Source organism: Blastocystis sp. subtype 4 (genome assembly GCF_000743755.1).
Source record: "Blastocystis sp. subtype 4 strain WR1 chromosome Unknown seqid_0097, whole genome shotgun sequence".
In the NCBI taxonomy this organism is placed as follows: Eukaryota; class Bigyra; order Opalinata; family Blastocystidae; genus Blastocystis; species Blastocystis sp. subtype 4.
This window is the reverse complement of record NW_014569450.1, coordinates 1-19,978: the sequence shown is the minus strand read 5'-3', so window position 1 is coordinate 19,978 and position 19,978 is coordinate 1. Positions and strand designations below refer to the sequence as shown.

Below are 19,978 nucleotides of genomic sequence, written 5' to 3'. Positions count from 1 at the left end.
AGTAAGTTTTCCTGCTGCAGGAATGGTTCCATTACTAGGAATATTCTTGGGAAGCACAATCTCTTCAGCGTCATCACCCACTAGACATATACAAAAAGAATCAAGACTACAAGAATAAGATGACACCACTGTAAGGAGCAGAACAATTAAAAATGATCGAACCACGCTCATACTATAAACATGAAGAAATAGCATTCAATTATTAATCCATTGATAATCAACTAATAACTGCACATATGACAGAAAAAGAGGAGAATTAGGTGAAAGAAACTCCTTTGAATCGCCCTTCACCTGAGCTCCATAGTTTTGGAGTTTCTAGATTGGAGTAGGGTTGCTTGTTTTTACTTGCGGTATTTTGTGTAACCCCCCTTTTAGATAATATGCCTAGCCTCGATTATTCTCATCCTCGTGAATACGGTCCCGGTTCTCGTTGCTGGTAGATTTATTCGTATGTAGTCGTTGATTTGTATAGCCGTGCCTGTGGTAACCGCCGTGGTTTGATTCGTAAGTACGATCTCATGCTCTGCAGACGTTGTTTCCGTGAGCAGGCTCCTAAGATTGGATTCATTCATGTAATTGATTGTAGAGAGGTGGGTGATGTTTTAGTATCATTAATCCGTTGGTGCATATTGAGGTGAAACTCTGTTTATGAGTTGTTTGTTAACCATTCCCTGTACTGATTTGGAGGGATCGCCATGTCTGCAAACTAGTACACTGTCTTGAACTCATTCATTCGTTTCACTCACACACTGTTAGCGAATTGAATTCGCTGATATATGTGTTTTGTAGTTCAGATGACTGTTATAATAATCAAGATGACATGATTCACTGAACATGCAAAACTTTGAAATCGTGTATCTTTAGATATTGACTTGTTATCGGAGAAATTCGATTGAATATTACATCATGGCAACCAGAAATTTGACTCCAGAGTTTAACAAATACCGTCAAGGAGCAGGACGCAAAAGACCGATGAATCCCTCTTCGTCGGCAAATACTGCTCTTATTGGAGGGGAGATGTGCGTGTTATTGTTTTTACCATTTATATATAGGCAGACAATGGGAGAAGAGTCAATCGCCCCTTACTGGGTTGAAGACATTGAACGAGTGCGCGCTGATCTTGACGAGATTGATAAGAAACGTAATCAACTAAATTTTGAGGATAATCAGCTAGTTGGAGCTCTCGAAAACATTTACAAGGATCGAGTGGCTGCCGTGTTTGATGATAAGATCAAGCAGTGCGATGCCCAAATTGCTAGCTATACACAGAACCTCACTCGTATGTTCCACAAATGCGAGTCCCGATTGAAGAATCTTCAGAAGAGGCGTACTTATAGTCTCTCCCTGTGACAAATAGAATATACGAACGAAACTGAAGCTCGTATCTTCAAGAATGTACAGAAGTGGGTGTTATTGAATGATTTGATTCTAGAGGCTTAGCAAGTCGTCTGCAAGAGCTTTCCATGGCATACAGAAAGAAGCAAAAACAGTTTTTCCAAAAGCTTCGGAGTGTGGATGTGGGACTAGCCGTTGTTGATGATGAGTAGACAACGGGTGCTGATGATGATCTTCTGGAAACTGGCTTCAATCAGACACAGAAGGGAGCTATGGACATGATGCGAAAGGAAACACAATCGAGAGAGCAGGAAATTCAGCAGATTGGTAATTATGAGTGTGGTAGATAATGTGTAGCAAAGAGTGCTCAGGAATTGGCCCAAATCTTCAAAGATCTTAATCAACTAGTTATCGAGCAGGGAACCATCGTAGATCGTATCGATTATAATATGGACCAAGCTGTCGTGAAAGTGAAGGAAGGTCTGCAGCAGGTAGTGAAAGCAGAGGAATACAAGAAATCTTCTCGTCCCTATACTATTATCGCTGTATTGGTCCTAATTATAGTGGTTTGTATTGTTCTTAAAGTGTTGCAGGCGAAGGCTAATGGGAAGTAAAAGTGTTCCTGGTTTGGCGTAGCTTGCTGCAATGTGTTTGTTGAACTAACTTATCAAATTTCGGTCAGATTCGTAGAGAAAACGGTTGTCTTCGAAAGCAGCTGCTCACAATCGTTGACTCTACTCAAATTATTTTTGGTTGTAAACATGAGTCAGCGTAGGAAAGCGTGGAGAAGCTTGATTATAGAACCTATTCTTGAAGTAAAGGACTTACACGTCGAAATCGCTGGAAAGGAGGTATTGAAGGGAATCACCATGTCAATCTATCCGGGAGAGACTCATATTCTCTTTGGACCTAATGGTTCTGGAAAGAGTACTTTCATTAAGACATTGATGGGATTAAGGTAGTGGAAATGTTTGGAAAGTTGATGGTTCTAGTGACTGCAAGGTTACCCAGGGATCCATTACATTTCTAGGCAAAGATGTCACCTATTCGCCTGTTGGACATGTGGAAGGTTGATTAATGCTTAGGTTTCGGATCGTTCAGTTATGGGAATGGGAATGCTGTTTCAGAACCCTCCTGAGATTGATGGTCTGCCTTTGAATAGGCTGATTAGTCATGCCTTCGCTGATAATGACAAGGAATGTATGACCTTTGTAGTAGAAATGACATACAGACATTGATGCCGTAAAGAAGACTACGACAATGGAGGATCACTGGGACCGTGATCTGAATGTGGGTTTTTCTGGAGGTGAGAGAAAGCGTTGTGAGGCTTTGCAGTTGCTCCTCCAGAAGCCAGTGTTATCGATGCTCGATGAACCAGAGAGTGGAGTTGACCTCCAATCAGTTCGTGTGTTAGGTAAGTGTTCCTCCTTCTACCCAATCTCTAGGAAGAGCTCTTTCGGCTTTACAAGACCGTGAAGTCAATGGTGTACATTCTGCGACCATCAGTTTGATTGTGATTTCATTCTTATTCGTAGTCATTACACATACGGGTAGTATTCTGGATTATATGCATGGAACTGTGGCTCATGTGTTAGTCGATGGATATATCGCATGCACTGGAGACGAACAAGTGTTTTTCAATATGATTGCAGAAGAAGGATTTGAGTACGAATTTAAGGAGTCCATAATTCATAGCTATTTCCGCAATTTAGTCTGTAACAAGGATTGTTGTCACTGTCCTGAGCAAGAGAAGCATGGAATGGTGAAGCATCGAATCTGTGCTTGTAAGGATGTAAAGAAGCCAGCAAGTCTGTTGGATGCATTCATGACCAGTTCCACAAAGGAACAACAGTTGAGTCTAATGGAGGAAGAACCTCTTCAAGTCGAGACTCCTGTGAAGACTCTCCTGGATAATGTGAGTTCTGTGAGTGATGATGCATTCTTGGAAGGAGATCAGGTCAAAGTGAATGTGAAGGAGGAGAACAAGAAGGTGATGGTGGACACAAATGAAGTTGGTAGGTGAAATGAAATCGATTGATCATAGATGTTTATGGAGGTGCCTATCGTCAGCGAGACCAGGTTGTAGAAGAGTTTGAGTCTTATGATGATGGTATTGAAGTGTTGTCTCTTCGTAAAGCACTCCAGAAATATGATTGGATTCGTCAGGATTGATATTACTAATGATGAGTAGACAAGTATATGTGGAGAGCTTTGGATTCAGAGAAAGACGAAGTTACACGTGCTGTAGCAGAGAATGATAAGAAGGTTTATTCCTTATTCTATTCTCATTGATAGGATCCTACTGGCTATGTGATTATTGCTCATCCAGGTGCTAAGTCCAAGCATCCAGTGAATAGTCAATTGATTATGGAGAACAATCAGATGCAGTACGTTCATAATCTTTTGATTTCTATGCCTGGATCGCAACTCACTGTTGCTTCAACATGTACTTATCATTGTGGTTCAAAAGACAATCATGAATACATTGTCGGAGGAAAACATTATGGTGTTTCTGAGTTCTATGTTGAGAAAGACTCAGAGTTATGCTTTAGTATGGTAGGTGTTGCATTAAATTATTGATTTTTCGATTCATACTTGGTGTAACTCCTATGTGGCATTACCTCGAAGTGGTGCTATTGTTGAAGATAACGGCGTATTTTATAGCAATTATGTGTGTCTGGAGCCTGTTATCAAGGTGCAGATGTGTCCTGTAGCTGATCTACGTGGTGAGAATTCAGTAGCCAAATTCAGTTCTGTTTTGCTTGCTAAAGAAGGTACGGTATTGGATATTGGAAGTCGAGCACTTTTGAAGGGAAAGGGTTCTCGTAGTGAGAGTATTACTCGTACGATCAGCAAAGGAGGCGAGATTTATGCTCGTGCTGACATTCAAGGGTTTGGAGAGAACACGAAGGGCCATATTGAGTGTCAGGGACTCGTAGTGAATGAAGGAAAGGGTGTTATTCATTCCATTCCACAAATCAGTGGTGGATATGGTACTGAATTGTCTCATGAAGCTGCAATTGGAAAGATTGCGAAAGATAAGATTGAGTACTTGATGACCAGAAGAATGACGGAAGATGAGGCTATTTCTGTCATCATTCGTGGCTTCTTGAATGTCAAAGTTCAAGGCATTCCTCGTTCCATCCAAGCTCAGATGGATGAGATTATTGAACAAGCCAGCAAGGAAGGATTCTAATACTTTATCCTCCCATTTGTGTGTTAAAGGAACCAAGCATGATAGAACAAACAATCCAGTAAACGAAAGTGGAAGGAGTTTCCATTGCCCAAGTATTCTTAAGAACAAACTTGTTTGAGCACATATCCTCAACAGAAATATCATTCTATCAATCAATCATTTCTCATTCTCCTACGACTTTACACCAGCAAATAATGATTCGAGGATCTACCTTTGATAACACTTGTCTCTTACTCGTTTTCAAAGCCAGAACCTCCTACGCAATCACTACGTCCTTCTAATCTCACTTCCTTCTCGTAATCTTCTTCCAACTCCTCCAACTCCTTTTCCCAATGATCAATTCGCTTCATGATTCGATCTTTTGATGGCTTCTCGGCAAAGTAATGACTCTTCTCTTTCATAACCTTTCGTCTCTCTTCCTCCTTCATACGCATTCTTTCAATCCATTCCTTTTTGAACTCTCGTTTCGATAACGTTGGATTTCGCTTCTTTTCTTCACGATATGCTCGTTTCCTCGACTTTCGCTCCTCTTTTTCAATCACATCTGCTGATTGTTCAATTCCTTTCCGTTCGTCCTCAGAAAACAGTGGAATCTCTCCTCCCTTCTCCACAATTCGTTTCCATTTCTCCAACTCCTTCAATTGATGCTTCCGCAACTTGATTTTCTCTTTTCGATCTAAATACGAATCTAGAGTACTCGAATCGATTCGAACTGCCTTTACCAACTCAATACATGCTCTGTGAAAGAATTGAATCTTGTGATTGTCAGAACAAGTGGAGGGAAGTGGAAAACGAAGCATTTCGTTGAAAATGGACGAAAACACGAATGAAAGGAAGATGGGATATGTGAAGCCCGGTAGCAACGATTCTAGTTCAGTTTGCACCAACTCTTTCTACTAGACAAAAATAAACCGAAAATGTACATTCAATTTGTCAAAGACCAGATCAGTTGGTTTTTTATTATTACAGAATTCCTTTAGATTCTTATATACCATCTCTCCATCTGGAAATTGCAATAACTATCTGACATTCTTATCTCAACAATACATCGATCATGTTCCTTAATTGGCAAGGAAACGATACATCCGTCAATGTAAGGTTACAAGGATGGGATAGATGAACAGAATTCACGGTTAGGTTGCACAAATCATGATTGCTCTTCACCGCGGGAATCAGCAGATAATCCAGAAACCACAGCATCGTAGCAAGCTGTCTACAGTCCATAGAAAGGAATTATTCTACCTTTGAGACAGATTTGAATTAGAGATTCCAAAGGCAATGAAGGACTTAAAAGAGGCATAATGATCTCGAAATGACCTTGCTGTATCAAAGAAATCACGATTACTGATCCATTCCTGAAGAGAAAGATCTGCTCCACTCATTTTCCAACCATACTCTTTCACCACACACTCCATCAACTCACAACTCTCTGGATTTACTGTCACCGTGTTCCAATTATGTCCCTGAGAAGCGGGAGGAAATACAGTATCGAGACATCCATTCAAGCGAATCTCTTCTTCTATTGGGGGATTCTAGAAATCAGAAATATTTCTGTAAATCCAATACAATAAACAGAATTTCATCGTTGACCGTGTGAACTTTTTGACATAGAGGATTCAGATATCGAACTCCCCGCAATCGATGATCTGCAATAACATATTGACTAAGAACAGGAGGCTGACTTTTATTAACTAAAGATCGATATTTGACATAATCCACTTGATCCAACGACTCAATTGTAACAGTGTCTTTCATCTCCTCCTGACACAATTTTAACACTTCTGGGAAGTAGGATCGAAGACTAGGCGAGCGACAGTATACATTCCACAATTGTTCCTGTTCTGGAGTTAATTCATACCGAGAATTATTATATATTAATGGACAATGGTGAGGAGTATAGGTAGAACTGAACTCAACTGGTAAATACTGAATGTTTTTCCATTTTGTATTAGCACTATTATCATCCCACCATCGATAAGCCTTTCTATCAAAAGCGAACCAGAGGACTTACAGAGAGAAGAGTCGACAATACTACTGAATCCGAAGTCCCTCGATTCGCTTCCACTTTCTTTTCAATTATTTCTCGTGCCTCTTCATTCATCCTCTGCCTACACCTTATCACCATTCCTTTTAAATACTCTTTCTCCTCACTGATTACTCTCGATTCAGCCTCGCTTACTCCGTATTTACGGTACAATGTATCAATTGGAGAGGAGAATACAGGACCTGGCAATGGAATATCTGTACTCATATCATTATTACCGTCCATAGGTAATTTAGAACGTTTCCAGATTGAATTGGGAATTGAGATACCCATGATTTCAGATATCTTGACTCGCTTCAATTCATGGACTGGTAAACAACTACCTATCACTAACAATATGATTTATACCAATCTTCTCCATCAGAAGTCTCAGAGACGGAACAATCCAAATCCTCTCCCTTTTCATTATGCAGTATCACAGCCTTTTCTACGGAATTTACATTACGTCTGACTAATCAAAAACAAGAAATATAGTACAATCGGATCATGTCCATATTCTTGACTTCATTTACAGGATAGACCCTTCGAGGCGAGACTTTCTTCTCTTGTTCAGTCTCTGCTTCCATTCTTAGTAGGACGTGAAGAGATTTGTAATCAAATAATCTCAATCAACAAACACATTAAACTTACAAAATACCTAGCTGAGGAAGATAATAACTCAGAGCCATAACCAGCAGGACAACTCCCACTACAATCAAGGCATTCCTACACCATTCACTTCCATTCACTCTCGTACCATTTCTTAATCACTTCCTGGGAAGTGATCCACAAAAGAACCATTTCGGTCAGAAGCATGGAGAGAATCGCAGATGTGAATTCCCACCGAATCCTTCGAAAATACATAATTCCACAAAAACAAGCAATATCGAGAGAATTCATTACAATTATACTTCCTTGCAGATAACACATAATACAAGTCGTGGATCGCATGGATTTCCGCTTTGCCCAGCGAGGGATATCGAAATAATCCGACCAATAAGCAATCACCGCAGAAAAGACATATCCAGCAAAGAATGTTGAAACCCCCATTCGTAAACTCAATTCACCTAGAGCATTACAAAGAGGATAACACCAGATGTTGGAATGAATGCCTCCAAGGATAAGATAATAAATACTATACTTCCACATGGCATGTTGTTGTTGATCAGGTGCATAATCTCGAATCTCCTCGACAATACTCTAGTGTTAAGACAGCTAGAAATGATGACAGTACTTGCACTGTCTGTGCACAACTGACTACGCTTAATAAACTCTTCATCGACATTTGAAACAAGAAGAAGTCTGTCTTCAGTCTCATTATCCGTTCTGTAGTAATCTTCTGACATCAGATGATGTTTGATGGAATAGAATCGATCTGTATGGAAATTGGCAATATCTTCATCAACAAATGCATACTGAACCTTTTCGTTCAGATTGATTGAAAGATCATTTGGATCCTGAAGTGTTGTGTCCAAATGATCTTCATCATGAGGTGTATCTTCGATATTGATATTCAGATCATCTACAAGGGACATGGTAAAGCAATCAATCAACAGATCATAGAATGCTTCAAAATCAAATAGAGACTGATTTGTCTATCATTTAGAACGAATAGTAAGAACTACAATACGATACAAATCTGTTAGATTCACTTTACAGCCTACATCCTGGAATAAACACTTTAGGGAATACAAGTCAACCACTCGTCTTCGGTCCGCAGCACTTGGTGTTGTTTCAACATCTTTCAATGGAGAGTTGTCCATATCAATGGACTCCCTGTGAGAAGTTGGAGTACACGAATCTTTCATTCCTTTGACATATGGTGAGACGGGCGTAGATGATGTTTCTCCAAGGATCGTATTCAGATCGCAATCATTCGAAATATCGGCAGGAACAAATGCATACTGGTTGAAAAACCTCTTAACGACGCTCATAAACAGTTTGTAATTAACTACAGATCGTTTTGAATGAGGTGACTAGAAATGACACATTCCAAGAGAATGAACATAAAGAAGCTGGTAGAATACATCATAGAGAGAAAGCAGCCCACTTTCAATATTATCAATCAGAAGCAATTCACGACGCTGAACCGTAAGCTATTAGTGATTTCGGATTCTAATCAGTACTTCACTCCTTCCAAAATAGAAATACTCAACAAGGAGATAGATACAAAACATTACTGATGCCATTACGAATACGATCAATAGAACAATGTGAAAATAGGAGTTCTCTTTTCCAGTATAGGTTCCCATCATAAAGGAAGCGATCTATTACTCAATGCTATGAACTACGAGAACAAGAAGAATCAGGAGTGGAACCGACGAAATAGCGATCAAGATATTGTTGTATTTAACAATCTCACTTGTTCCACAACCACTCTTCCAAATCTACGTTAAATTCTTTCTATATACTTACAGAAGCTTTCTCGTTCTTTCGTTTGTAGTCAGGAAGTCCCAACTTCGAAAGAGGAATGGAGGAGAACCATATTCTATTTCTTCACCCACTACTCTGCGTTGTACCCCAAGATAAATGGAATCGTTATTCCTAAATTGACATTCCCTGCCATGGCTCCCACTCCGATTCCAATATAAGTGGAGACATCATTGAACTTGGAGAATGCAGAGGCGAAAACTATCGTAATCAAATGATTCAATAGACTTACTGACAATCACATCAGGAAATGAGCTGAGAAGAGGAATAATCACAGAACCAACAAGAGATTCATTCTTGGGAAAGATTAGAAGTTTGTCATTTGCTTTATTCAGATATGTGCAACCAAGGGTATAGAGGAATGCATACAAGCCAAAGAGATAGAACAACTGAACCTAAAGAATGAGATTACGATTATTCTCTCACCATTCCATGAATGCCTTGAGGAAGGCTCGTTTCATCCACAAAACAATCCAGAAGCCAGTTACCCATTCCCTGTAGAAAATTTCAAGAACAAACAAATGGCGTACAAAAGCAATTAGTCGGAACTTGAATCAGAGCTAGAATCCGAACTTTCAACCTTCTTCGATTTCTTTGAGGATTTCTTTTCCTCGGAGCTCGAATCAGACTCTGAGCTCGATTCTGCCTTCTTCTCCTTCTTGGCAGATTTCTTGGGCTTTTTCTTATCCGAGTCTGAATCCGAGTCAGAGTCTGAATCTGAATTCGAATCCGAGTCAGAGTCCGATGAGCTTGAATCCGCCTTCTTCAAGGATTTCTTCACGTGTTTCTTCACTTCAGCTCTTGGAGATAGACTATCTGAATCAATGTCGTCCAAGTTGTGAACATCGCGAATTTGGGTATCTGATTCAGTCTCAACATCCTCATCCAGCTCTTCAATATCAAGTTCTTCCTCCTCCTTCTTCAACTTAAGTTTCCAAGCATCCTCGTATTCTTTGTATTTATCACGTACAATCTTCTCCTTTGGCTACTCCATAAAGCTTCATCCAATCTATTACTTTGTAGTCAACAAACTCAAGGATCTTCTCATTGACATGTTTGCGCGTTTCCATAACCTTTTCCATCCAATCCTCTCCATACTTGAACAGCAGCTGCTTCTTCAGCTTGTTCCAGTTCGTGATGTTGAGCATATCAACCAGATACAAAACGGTTGTTAGTTCTTCTTTAACATCCTTGGGAATATCGTCTTCCTTCAAAATTTTCTTCTACCGATTACAACCAACATCTATCCATACATAAGCCTTCTTCACCTTCTCAACTATAGGAGTGAGCACCTCAATCATAGCAAGCGTGTTATCGCCTCTCATACGGTAGTTAATGTTATCTAGGGCCTTCTGTTTCTTTTGAGTCATTACATACAACTCAATCTCTTTCAGCTTCTTCTCCATGCTTTCTTTCAACCATGCAACGTACTATTACGCTTAGGAAAAAGAAGAAGAACTTACCGCCTCCAGATCATCAGGGAGGGATTTCAGGCATTCTTTACATTCTTCCTTATCAAAACCCGAAGATCTGAGCTTGAAGAGTGCTGCAACAGCAACCTTCTTAATACTACCAGGCTGAGCAACTATCCATTAGTACTACTCAATACAGCATCCTACTAATTCCTGACATTGCACGTATGATCTAATTCTACAGATGAATGTGTTTTCGATTAAGATTTTTCCTTCCCGCGGGTCTATGACCATTTCGCCATCATGGTTGTGGATACCCTTTTTTGCGGTCCCACTCCTTTCACGACTACAGTGAGAAATGCTGTCAGAACATCTGAAACTCGTGCTTTGCATGTTTCTCGTGTGCTGTGCATTCTCACACCGGAATGCTGATGGAACAGAAGAAGAAGTAACTTGCGACATTTGATATATAATCTAAAGACTCCTGAAGAACCGAATGTGACATCTTTTTCTCACTTCGATCATGTTCAAGTGGAAGTGGATGTAAATCTCATGCTTCTTGGTTTTGATCGCTTTAACTCCGACTTTTCATCTATTCAGAATGGGATTTTGGAGAAGTTGAGTAGTCACAAGATCCAGCGTTTTCTCGAAGTCAAAGGACACAATATTCAGGAAAAGGATGGAAGTCATATCGATTACCTTATTCACTATCACTTTATTCAAGTGAATCCGCTTGTTGAAGTATATCTTCGACATGTGATGGAATCTGTGTACCGAGACGTAGATATGAATTTGATGAATGTGAAAGTGATTAATCCCTATGAGATCGTTAGGGAGCTTCGAAATCTCTTCGATTATGTAAGTCAGAACTCCAATCAGCCTGTACCCAACGACCAAGACCTCATTATTTTGGTCCTAAATTCTCAAGTGGATGTGGGAGGTACGTTCGGTTTTAGCACGGAATTTTCCTATACAGAGATGCAAAAGATGATCGATGAGATCTTCAGAGAAGGAAGTGACTTTGCCATTAGCGATTTTGTCTTTCCTCTCACAGAACCACTCACATTTTCTGACGAATTCGAAACTCCCGAAGATGACTCTTCCTTGGATGAAGGTCTCCATCCCATTCCGGCTGCTCATTCAGTGTCCTCAGATTACTGTGTATTTGACTGGCGTGAACTCTCCTTCATGTGGGCTTATAAACGTGATAGTCTTCTGAAGGAGAATCTTGCATCGCAACGGAGTCGAAGCTCCATAGCACGTATTCGTCGGAGCCTAGAGCTCCTTCAACATGCTTATAACAAGAATGAACAGAAACGACTTCTTGTAGAGATGAAGCAAGTGCTCAATAATGATATTGTAATGAATGATGAGTTGGTGAATATGATTGAAGGTACACATGTTGTGAGTGATTATATCTTCATTGATCAGTTCTTTATTCTTGATGTTTGTGCTGGTCCATTTGAATGGGGTTCGATTCATGATGAGTCTAACATCCGAACCAAGGAAAGTCTCCTCTTCGCTGGAAACTATTCATCGAGTCTACGTTACTTTAATACAACTCAAGAAGTCTTTGTAAACTATGCTCAATTCATTCATCATCGTGTAACTCGAGCTTGTGCTCGAGAACACAATTCTCAATGTTCAGTAGATGAAGAACAAGTCAAATCAATACTTCAGATATTCCAATTTGGAAGCAATATGAATGTTGGAGATTATTCTCGATATTATCATTCTCTTCTTATGCTTGAAAAGGCTTATCCTCCAACCGATCCAACCTCATTAGATAGTCGGTTATCAGTCGAAGAGATGGAGGTTACTATTCGACTCTCACGAATCCTTTCTGATGTTATAAGTCATTTTGTCACTCCACCGTTTGTCCTTAGTCCACCCTCTCCCGAGTCTTCATTATTCAGTCGATCTATTCCGGCACCAGTAACCAATACCCCGACCACTGTCGAGGGTTTACTCTCTTCTCTCTCACATATTGTAACTCGTTTTCCTTCAACCAAAGAGAAACTCCATTTTCAGGTTAACTACTTCACAAGAGCTGATTTTGAAGATTTGTTTACAGTGGATGAAAACTATTTTGATTATAGTGTGTTTCGTAATGAAGTTGAACGATTGAAGCTCCCATCTCAAGAGTTTTACTTTTCGTTTCAAGAATTGAAACTTGAGAATGAACCACATTTGCAATCAGCACTTCTTCAAGCAACCACTTCGGTTATCATACCTCATCTCAGTTATCGTCGAACAATCTTCCCTGTACAACAATCGTATGTGAATTCGTCTGTGCTTTTTGATGTACTGAGGAGTAAGAATCATGCTATGACTAGTAAGGATATTCAGATCTATATCTTCTGTATGACGGGAACATCCAAAAGACCACTTCTTTTTGACAAAAGTGAGTTGGTTGTATATCACTCAGATGGTCAAAATCAGATGATTTTTGCTATTCAGAATGAGTTAATGTCAACAAATAGTCCTTATTTTGTCAATGAATTACCAATGCACTATAATCTTCACGATATTATGGCTCCTTTATTGAGTTGTGTATTTGAATTATTGTCCAATACAAGATTGAATTTGTATTTTGGAGAACAGATTCATACACGCATTGCTCCTCTGACAGAAGATTGCATATATCGTTCTATTGGTTCTGTGGATCGTGTGTTCTCTGTAAATCATGTATATAGTTCATTTCATCTGGACATTATGCGAAAGAGCAAGTTGATTGTGATGTTGCAACTACTGATCTCCGACTATAATGATGTGATTGTATTGATGATTCCATTGAATTAGCAATAGGATGAATTACAGAAGTGGAACGGACGCATTGATCATGTATACCAGGAAACGATAGTATTGTTAGAAACAAGTTTCAAGACTACAGTCAATTCGATTTCAAATGTAAGTGATATCGATTCAGGAGATGAGTATCTTCGAGATGCCCAAACGATTCTACGAAGGTATAAGAAGAAGAAATCTTTCATTAGTAGAATTCAATGGATTTTACAGTTGATTCAGTACAATCAAGTCCAACGATGTCGAAGTCACATTGCGGATATTAACTATAAGCAAGTTTTAATACGATCTGTACTAGTTTCTGTTATTATTAGTATGTTTATCACTCTCTTCTCCCAAAAGTCTAAGAAGAAAGTGAAGGAATTGTGTATTATTTGTTAAACAGAGAATGTATAGAGATTAGGAAACATTTCTTCGAGAAACACCTTCTGCTTATTCAAGTATTCATCGATCATAGTTAGATCCTACAAATAATCTAAATCTCTCAATTCAACTCCTGATCTCATTTCCTTCAATCGATTCATATATGTCTGGACAAGGAACTGATCACTTCCAGATATATTCTTCCTCATTTCCTCAATTTCATTCAATTCTCCTTGATGCTGTTTCAATCGCTTTTCAAGAATCCTCTTTAATATTACACAATTTGCATTAAACTTCATCATCAAATCAGTCCTACATCAAATTAGTTCAGTCTCTTCTTACTCCATATCCTCATTCTTCACTCTCTCCTTGTAATCCATGAAAAGTCCCATATTTGTATTCATGCTATTTATTAAATCTGGAGTCAATAGGTATCCATCATAACGAAGGACATGATTGGGAATCGTCAAGGTGAGTTCCTTTAATAATGATGATTCCTCAATTTGTTTTGAACGAGTTCTTCTCGTTCGTTTCGGTTTTGGTTCATCTGTTTCTTTTGCAGCATTTCCTTTGTCTATGATTTCTGAAGAATTGGATTGCTGCCCTTTCGTAGAACTGATTCGTTTCATAATCTGTTCTTCTTCCTCTTCATTCCAAATAAAGGAGGTCGGAGCTAACGTAGCAATCTTCTCTGGAAGCAACGATAGTTTGGAATCTTTCTGCGAGCACATAGTTAGAAGTTGTTGTTCAATAGAAACACGATCTATGTCTGTCAATGAAATAGAGTCAGACTGCAACGAAGTCTCGATCAATCTCAGGGCCTCATCCATTGATATATTGTCATGAAGGAGAAGGGTATGAACTATATGATTGACGATGGTTAATTCTGAAAGAGAGGAAGAGGAGATATTTGAGAGTAGAGAAGATGGATGCCGTTTTGGGGCTCCCATTCCTTTTGATAGCGGTTTTGAAGTTAAGTCAATTTCTTTCTTCTCTTCTTCCTCAGATACACTTGATTGAATCACACCCACTACTTCCTCATCCTACAGTAACAAGATTTCTAAGATATTACAAACAAAAATTTTGTTTTTTCTAGGTTCAAAGACGCCACCTCTGTAACATAAGGATTGAGACTTACAGAAACACCAAACGACTTGTCATCAATTTGGATATGCTATTTATCAGCATCGAATGAGATAGAATACACCACTTCCACCATCATCAACACTATCCATCTGAATATAACATTCATTCCCCTCTGTTAATGACTTTAGCAATAGATCCATCATTTCAGATGTTATCTTCAGAGAGTATCCAATACTAGGCAAATCTTCTTGATTCTCCTTGGACGTCTCATAAAGAATCTACAAATTATAAGGGAGATTAAAAAAATACATCTGGCATGGATTGAAAAATGAACTTGAACAAACACCACTAAAAAATGGTACATTCATCATATTTCCTCTCTCTTGACTTGTCTTTAATTGCTGTTGATAGAGAAGTCTTTCCTAGAGATCAATCCCATATCTAATGCAAACGATCGCTTGATACTGAACATATAAAGGAAAATACATATTGATCAAAGTTACACTGCACATATTGAGCAATCCCTTTGATTGAGTACTTCCAACAACCTTACCCTGCAAAATGACATATCCAAAATTAAAGAATCCTCCAAGACAAACTGAAAAATCATTCAACTTTGGTAGATCTACATGAACAAGAAACAACATCATTACTTAGCATCTTAAGGGTATTCATAAAGTTATAAGGAGGGTTATGAATGGTCATTCTTTCCTTTGAGTTATCTCCAGAGAAAGCATTCTTATTGACAACAATTCGTTCCAACTGCAGTAAATCTGAACATAATTACTTCTTCCATCAATTACCAATAAAACTGACATCATGAACCAACCTGAAACAGCCTTCCCCAATGATGACATCTTTTAAAGAAGGCAAAGCGCTGAGAGTGAATACAGGGCATTCATCGAAACAGTTCTTTCCAGATCCATCACTTCCAATAGATAATAGAGTTAGAGAAGGAAGATCTTCGATCACAAAGATCTGATAGTCACAAAATGATTTGGCTCCAATAATAATTGTATGGAGGGAATGACAAGAAGTAATGCTGAAAATGCAACGATTTCGTTCCTCTCCAGTACACTTCCAATTGAATGATTTGGATCCAATGGTAATAGAATTCAGATATTGGAGATTTGATAGAGAAAAAACGGTAACATTGGCAAAACACTTCTCTCCAATTGTTAGAGTACGAAGAGACTCCAAATAGGACAAGTTCAGTGCTTTCATTCTGACAAAGTTGCATGTATTATCTGCAATCACTAAATTGACTACAAGCGAGTCTAATGTTGTATTTAATAATAACTTTGAAGTGACTACCACAGATGACACCTCCTTTAACGAATCGTTGATCCAATTTCCTTCAGCCAGTATTTCTCCATGTAAATCATATAGACGCCCATAACCCATGTGTTTATTTTGAATCCATCCACCTGCATACCGCAATAAGGGATTACTGGTTGGATAGTAATCCTCCCCATAGCACATCCGATTTGAAAGAATCATACAGCCGTGATAGATCAAATAGTTGTCTTCGTTGTACAGAGATCCCCAGCCACAGGGATTCTTTCCTAAGACATCTCCTTCCCAGTGATCACCCTCTACCGAGAGATCGAGATTCATATTATGCTTGAGAGAATGCAGATTCACTTCTTCAGCAATCCTCCCTTTTTTTACACGAAACAAACGAATCATTTCATACGAGATATCGTCAAATATTACAAGAACAAAAGAACAAATACATACCACATATCCAGGAACAATTAAAAGAGCATGAAGAGCTTTTTCCTTTGGTCTATATTCATAATAGTTCGTCATATTTGTTGAGTATCGAAAGCGTTGAAGGATGGCATGGACGTTCTCCCCAACACTTACAGACTCTGCGTAATTCATTCTAATGCAATACACAAAAGAATAACGTGGAAACAACAGATCAATGAAACAAATACGAACAACTCAAATTGTGGATTACTGACCATTTTGATACAAAAAACGTGAATTCTATCCTGGTTTGTAGTCAACATACAACGAATAGTAATTTCAGCACCTACGGTTTTTTGTTAATTCTGAGGGGATTGAAAGACTGATTCAATTCTCCACAATCTGTGGCTCTAGACACCTAATATGTCAAATAGCAAGAATCGTTTCTGGGCAGCATCCAGTTCTGAATATGACTCTGAGGAAGATGATTCCTACAGTGACTCCACTGAGGAAGAGGTGTCCAAGAAGCCTACAACGAAATCCAAATATGTTGTGGTCTCTGAAAGCGATAGTGAAGAAGAGAAACGAGTTGTGAGACCGCCAAAGTGGGAAATGAGATTAGAGTGATTCTTTTTAGAGAGCGATATCTTGATGAACTGAAGGATATCGTAAAGAAGATAAAGAATGACCAACGAATCAACAATTGGGTTCAATTGAGTACTGGTGAGTTCTATATGGAATTTTAATGGTCTAGACTTTGACACAATGAAGAAACTGATTGATGACCATGGAAAAGTGTTGAGTGATACTGTAGGTGAGGAGAAAGGAAGTGATGTTTAGGGCTATCCAATTCAATATGTGCGTGAGTTTGTGCATATCGAAGATGGTGTGAATGGACTTGCGAAGGCTGAGCAGAAAGCATTATCAAAACCGAATGCTATGGCTTACAACCGTCTGAAGCAAGCAATCAAGAAGGAGTTGAAGAATGAGGAGTTTGCTCCACTTGTGGAATCATTCCGTGCTAATCCTCCTGAGGAGAGTGAAGAAGAGAGTGAAGAGGAATCAGAAGAGTCAAGTGAAGAAGAATCCACTTCGGAGTATGATAGTGGTTCAGACAGTGAATCAGAGGATGAGAGTGAATCTGATGAGAGTGAATCGTATGAAGAGGAATCATATGCAACGAGTGGATCAGAGAATGACTCAGATGAGACAAGCAGTGATTCAGATGACTCAAGTGATAGTGAGTTTGGTAGCGATAGCAGCAGCAGTGATAGTGAGGTGGAGGTGAATCCGAAGCTGACAGGTCGTGCGAAGTGGGTATTACAACCAAGTGATATTCAACGAGAGGCTCAAAAGGAGGCTTTGAAGAAGCAGCGGGAGGAGGAGAAGAGGAAGAAGGAGGAAGAGAAACGAAAGAAGGATGACGAGAAACGAGCTGAAGATGAAGCTGAAGCTGTACCAGAAGAGGTCAAAGAAGAAACGTATGAGACTCCAGAGAAGCTAATCCAAGCTGTGTTGAGTATATTGTCTGCTAAGGAGCGTCGAAGTGAGTGTAGATGAGAAGGAATGATGTATAGACACACCAGCCTCTATTGGATTCTTACAACGTCTTCTTCCTTTTGCTCATGAGCTGGGTGTGAAATATGAGTTGCGTGTATTGTCACATCTGGTAAGTCGTCAAATCGCCATGATCTCAACAGGAATGGCTATGGAGGATACACAGTGGCAAACTACGTACAGCGAGGTACAACAGATGGTAGGACTCAGTGGATTCTTCAATGTAGGTGAACTTGCTGGAAACTCATTCTGATATGAGTCTCGGTTTCTATAACATCCATGAGGCCATTCGTAATGTGGAGGAACGGATCCCAAGAGAGGTGGAAGATTTGAACAATATGAACACACCTGCTCTAATCGAAGGAGATCTGTGTTCATATGTGGTACTTCTGGTCCAAGATCTGACATGTTGTCTTCGTGGGTTGGATGTACACTGTGTGCGATATGTGAAACGACTTGAGGATGAAGTGCGTGTGAGAGAGTTGGCTGCTCGTGTACAGAGATATCTTGAAGGAAAGGATGTTCATACTGTAACTCAACTCGCTCTGATTCAAGTGAAACTATTGTAGGATATGAAAGAGAGATCTGAAGGACAGATATTATCTCACTGAGGAGGGATATCGTAGATTGCAACAGCGAGTATATGGAGACATCCCTGTCACATCTCTATTGAGTCAATTGAAGACTCTGTGTGGTATAGTGTATCGTTATGGAACACTCCAACAACAGCAACAGGCAGCTCTCTGTCAAGTATATCACCTGGCATTACAAGACCGTTTCACTGAAGCACGAGATTTGTTATTGATGACCCATCTTCAGGAGCGAGTGAGTACAGCAGGTGTGGAGACAATGATCCTGTTCAATCGTGCGATGACTCAGCTGGGTCTGGCAGCCTTCCGATCAGGACTGATGGTGTACGCACATAACTGTCTGGATGATCTGGTGAACACAGGATCTCGTAATGGAGTATTACGAGTGTTGTTGGGTCAGGGCAGTGATGCTACACATGATCAACGACCAGGAGAGGAAGAGATGCGTGTGAATGAAGAGCGAAGGAAACTTCCTGCTCATATGGTTGATATGAGTGTATGGAATGATGAATAGTGGATGAATTGTGACTGTGTGGAGGTATGTTATTTGTTATCCTGTTTCTTTATGGATCCTGGATATATGTTAGCCGATGTAGGTATGAGAGTGTTGATTCATCTCAGCTTACCAATCTGTACAAGGTGTCAGCGACATTCAAGCGATACTATGCACGATATCAACATCAGATTGCTACTGCATCTCCTGAGACAAATGTGACTCGAGTAATGGCAGCATACGAGTGTATTCTGGTTGAGATGATTCATTCCTCTCATATGTAGCATGGTGACTGGAGAACAGCAATGAAGCATATTCAAACCATTACAGCATGGTCAGGATTCCCTACTGCATCACGCGAGGCATTGTTAACGATGTTACGTGAGAAGTTCCAGGTATTGGCATTACAAGCGTTCCTGATTCGTCATGCATCTACATATCAGGCAGTAGCAATGGACCTGTTGATGGCTATGTTTGATTGTAGTCAGAGTAGTGTGCGTAGTGAAGTGAATATCCTGATTGTACAAGGCTTCTTGAATGCAGCATGGAATGAGGATGCTTCCCTTCTGTTATTTGAGGATACTTTGCCTTCACGTGTGGATGTGTTGTCACTCCAGCTGTTGGAGAAGGGGAGGAACTGTCGGAGGCAAATGAACGTGTGAAGGATGAGTTGTATGGAGAGAAGAGGGAAGAATTAAAGGGAAACAAAGGAAGACGAACTGTGGGTGTGTTTGGTCAACGAAGTAATCTAATCAAGACTCGAGAAAACAAAGGAAGGACTGGGAAATAGAATCGTTTATGGTGGTTATTCAGAGTGTTTGTTTCGAATCTAATTAACTCAATGACAAACACTCATTCCAAAGTATCTTAACACACATATATAGCAGAAAGAGCTCTAGTCTTGAACAAACACATTATCGTTGCTTCAATTGATTCATTTCATATTGCAATTCATCTGCTGAAGGACTGATTGTCATTCCTCCATATCCATCC

At 39.6% G+C, this 19,978-nt stretch overlaps 6 protein-coding genes across 6 annotated transcripts; 4 read left to right on the top strand and 2 right to left on the bottom strand.

Annotated features, from left to right (window-relative positions):
• Nucleotides 1-972: 972 nt before the first annotated feature.
• On the top strand, nt 973-1,949 carry JH06_2722 (syntaxin; the record flags this gene model as incomplete). The annotated part of the gene is given in 6 exon segments (XM_014672349.1): nt 973-1,025; nt 1,053-1,327; nt 1,358-1,403; nt 1,433-1,529; nt 1,548-1,677; nt 1,693-1,949. The coding sequence occupies 6 exon segments, from the start codon at nt 973-975 to the stop codon at nt 1,947-1,949; spliced, it is 858 nt and encodes a 285-aa protein (XP_014527835.1).
• A 147-nt stretch (nt 1,950-2,096) lies between these two features.
• On the top strand, nt 2,097-4,531 carry JH06_2721 (hypothetical protein; the record flags this gene model as incomplete). Its single annotated transcript, XM_014672348.1, has 11 exons — nt 2,097-2,293; nt 2,328-2,388; nt 2,421-2,535; nt 2,567-2,749; nt 2,781-2,840; nt 2,871-3,000; nt 3,031-3,350; nt 3,380-3,466; nt 3,527-3,600; nt 3,631-3,875; nt 3,964-4,531. The coding sequence occupies 11 exons, from the start codon at nt 2,097-2,099 to the stop codon at nt 4,529-4,531; spliced, it is 2,040 nt and encodes a 679-aa protein (XP_014527834.1).
• A 4-nt stretch (nt 4,532-4,535) lies between these two features.
• Nucleotides 4,536-7,141, bottom strand: JH06_2720 (DNA topoisomerase 1; the record flags this gene model as incomplete). Its single annotated transcript, XM_014672347.1, is given in 10 exon segments — nt 4,536-4,676; nt 4,743-4,787; nt 4,819-5,424; nt 5,455-5,550; nt 5,579-5,744; nt 5,774-6,063; nt 6,098-6,511; nt 6,543-6,897; nt 6,927-7,026; nt 7,039-7,141. The coding sequence occupies 10 exon segments, from the start codon at nt 7,139-7,141 to the stop codon at nt 4,536-4,538; spliced, it is 2,316 nt and encodes a 771-aa protein (XP_014527833.1).
• Nucleotides 7,142-9,522: 2,381 nt separating this feature from the next.
• JH06_2719 (hypothetical protein) lies at nt 9,523-10,858 on the bottom strand (the record flags this gene model as incomplete). Its single annotated transcript, XM_014672346.1, has 5 exons — nt 9,523-9,969; nt 10,001-10,207; nt 10,238-10,414; nt 10,448-10,569; nt 10,594-10,858. The coding sequence occupies 5 exons, from the start codon at nt 10,856-10,858 to the stop codon at nt 9,523-9,525; spliced, it is 1,218 nt and encodes a 405-aa protein (XP_014527832.1).
• Nucleotides 10,859-10,948: 90 nt separating this feature from the next.
• JH06_2718 (hypothetical protein) lies at nt 10,949-13,198 on the top strand (the record flags this gene model as incomplete). Its single annotated transcript, XM_014672345.1, has 1 exon — nt 10,949-13,198. The coding sequence occupies one exon, from the start codon at nt 10,949-10,951 to the stop codon at nt 13,196-13,198; it is 2,250 nt and encodes a 749-aa protein (XP_014527831.1).
• A 4,567-nt stretch (nt 13,199-17,765) lies between these two features.
• Nucleotides 17,766-19,647, top strand: JH06_2717 (eukaryotic translation initiation factor 3 subunit C-like protein; the record flags this gene model as incomplete). Its single annotated transcript, XM_014672344.1, is given in 8 exon segments — nt 17,766-17,826; nt 17,841-17,891; nt 17,923-18,101; nt 18,130-18,467; nt 18,499-18,988; nt 19,007-19,084; nt 19,096-19,239; nt 19,270-19,647. The coding sequence occupies 8 exon segments, from the start codon at nt 17,766-17,768 to the stop codon at nt 19,645-19,647; spliced, it is 1,719 nt and encodes a 572-aa protein (XP_014527830.1).
• Between the last annotated feature and the right edge of the window lie 331 nt (nt 19,648-19,978).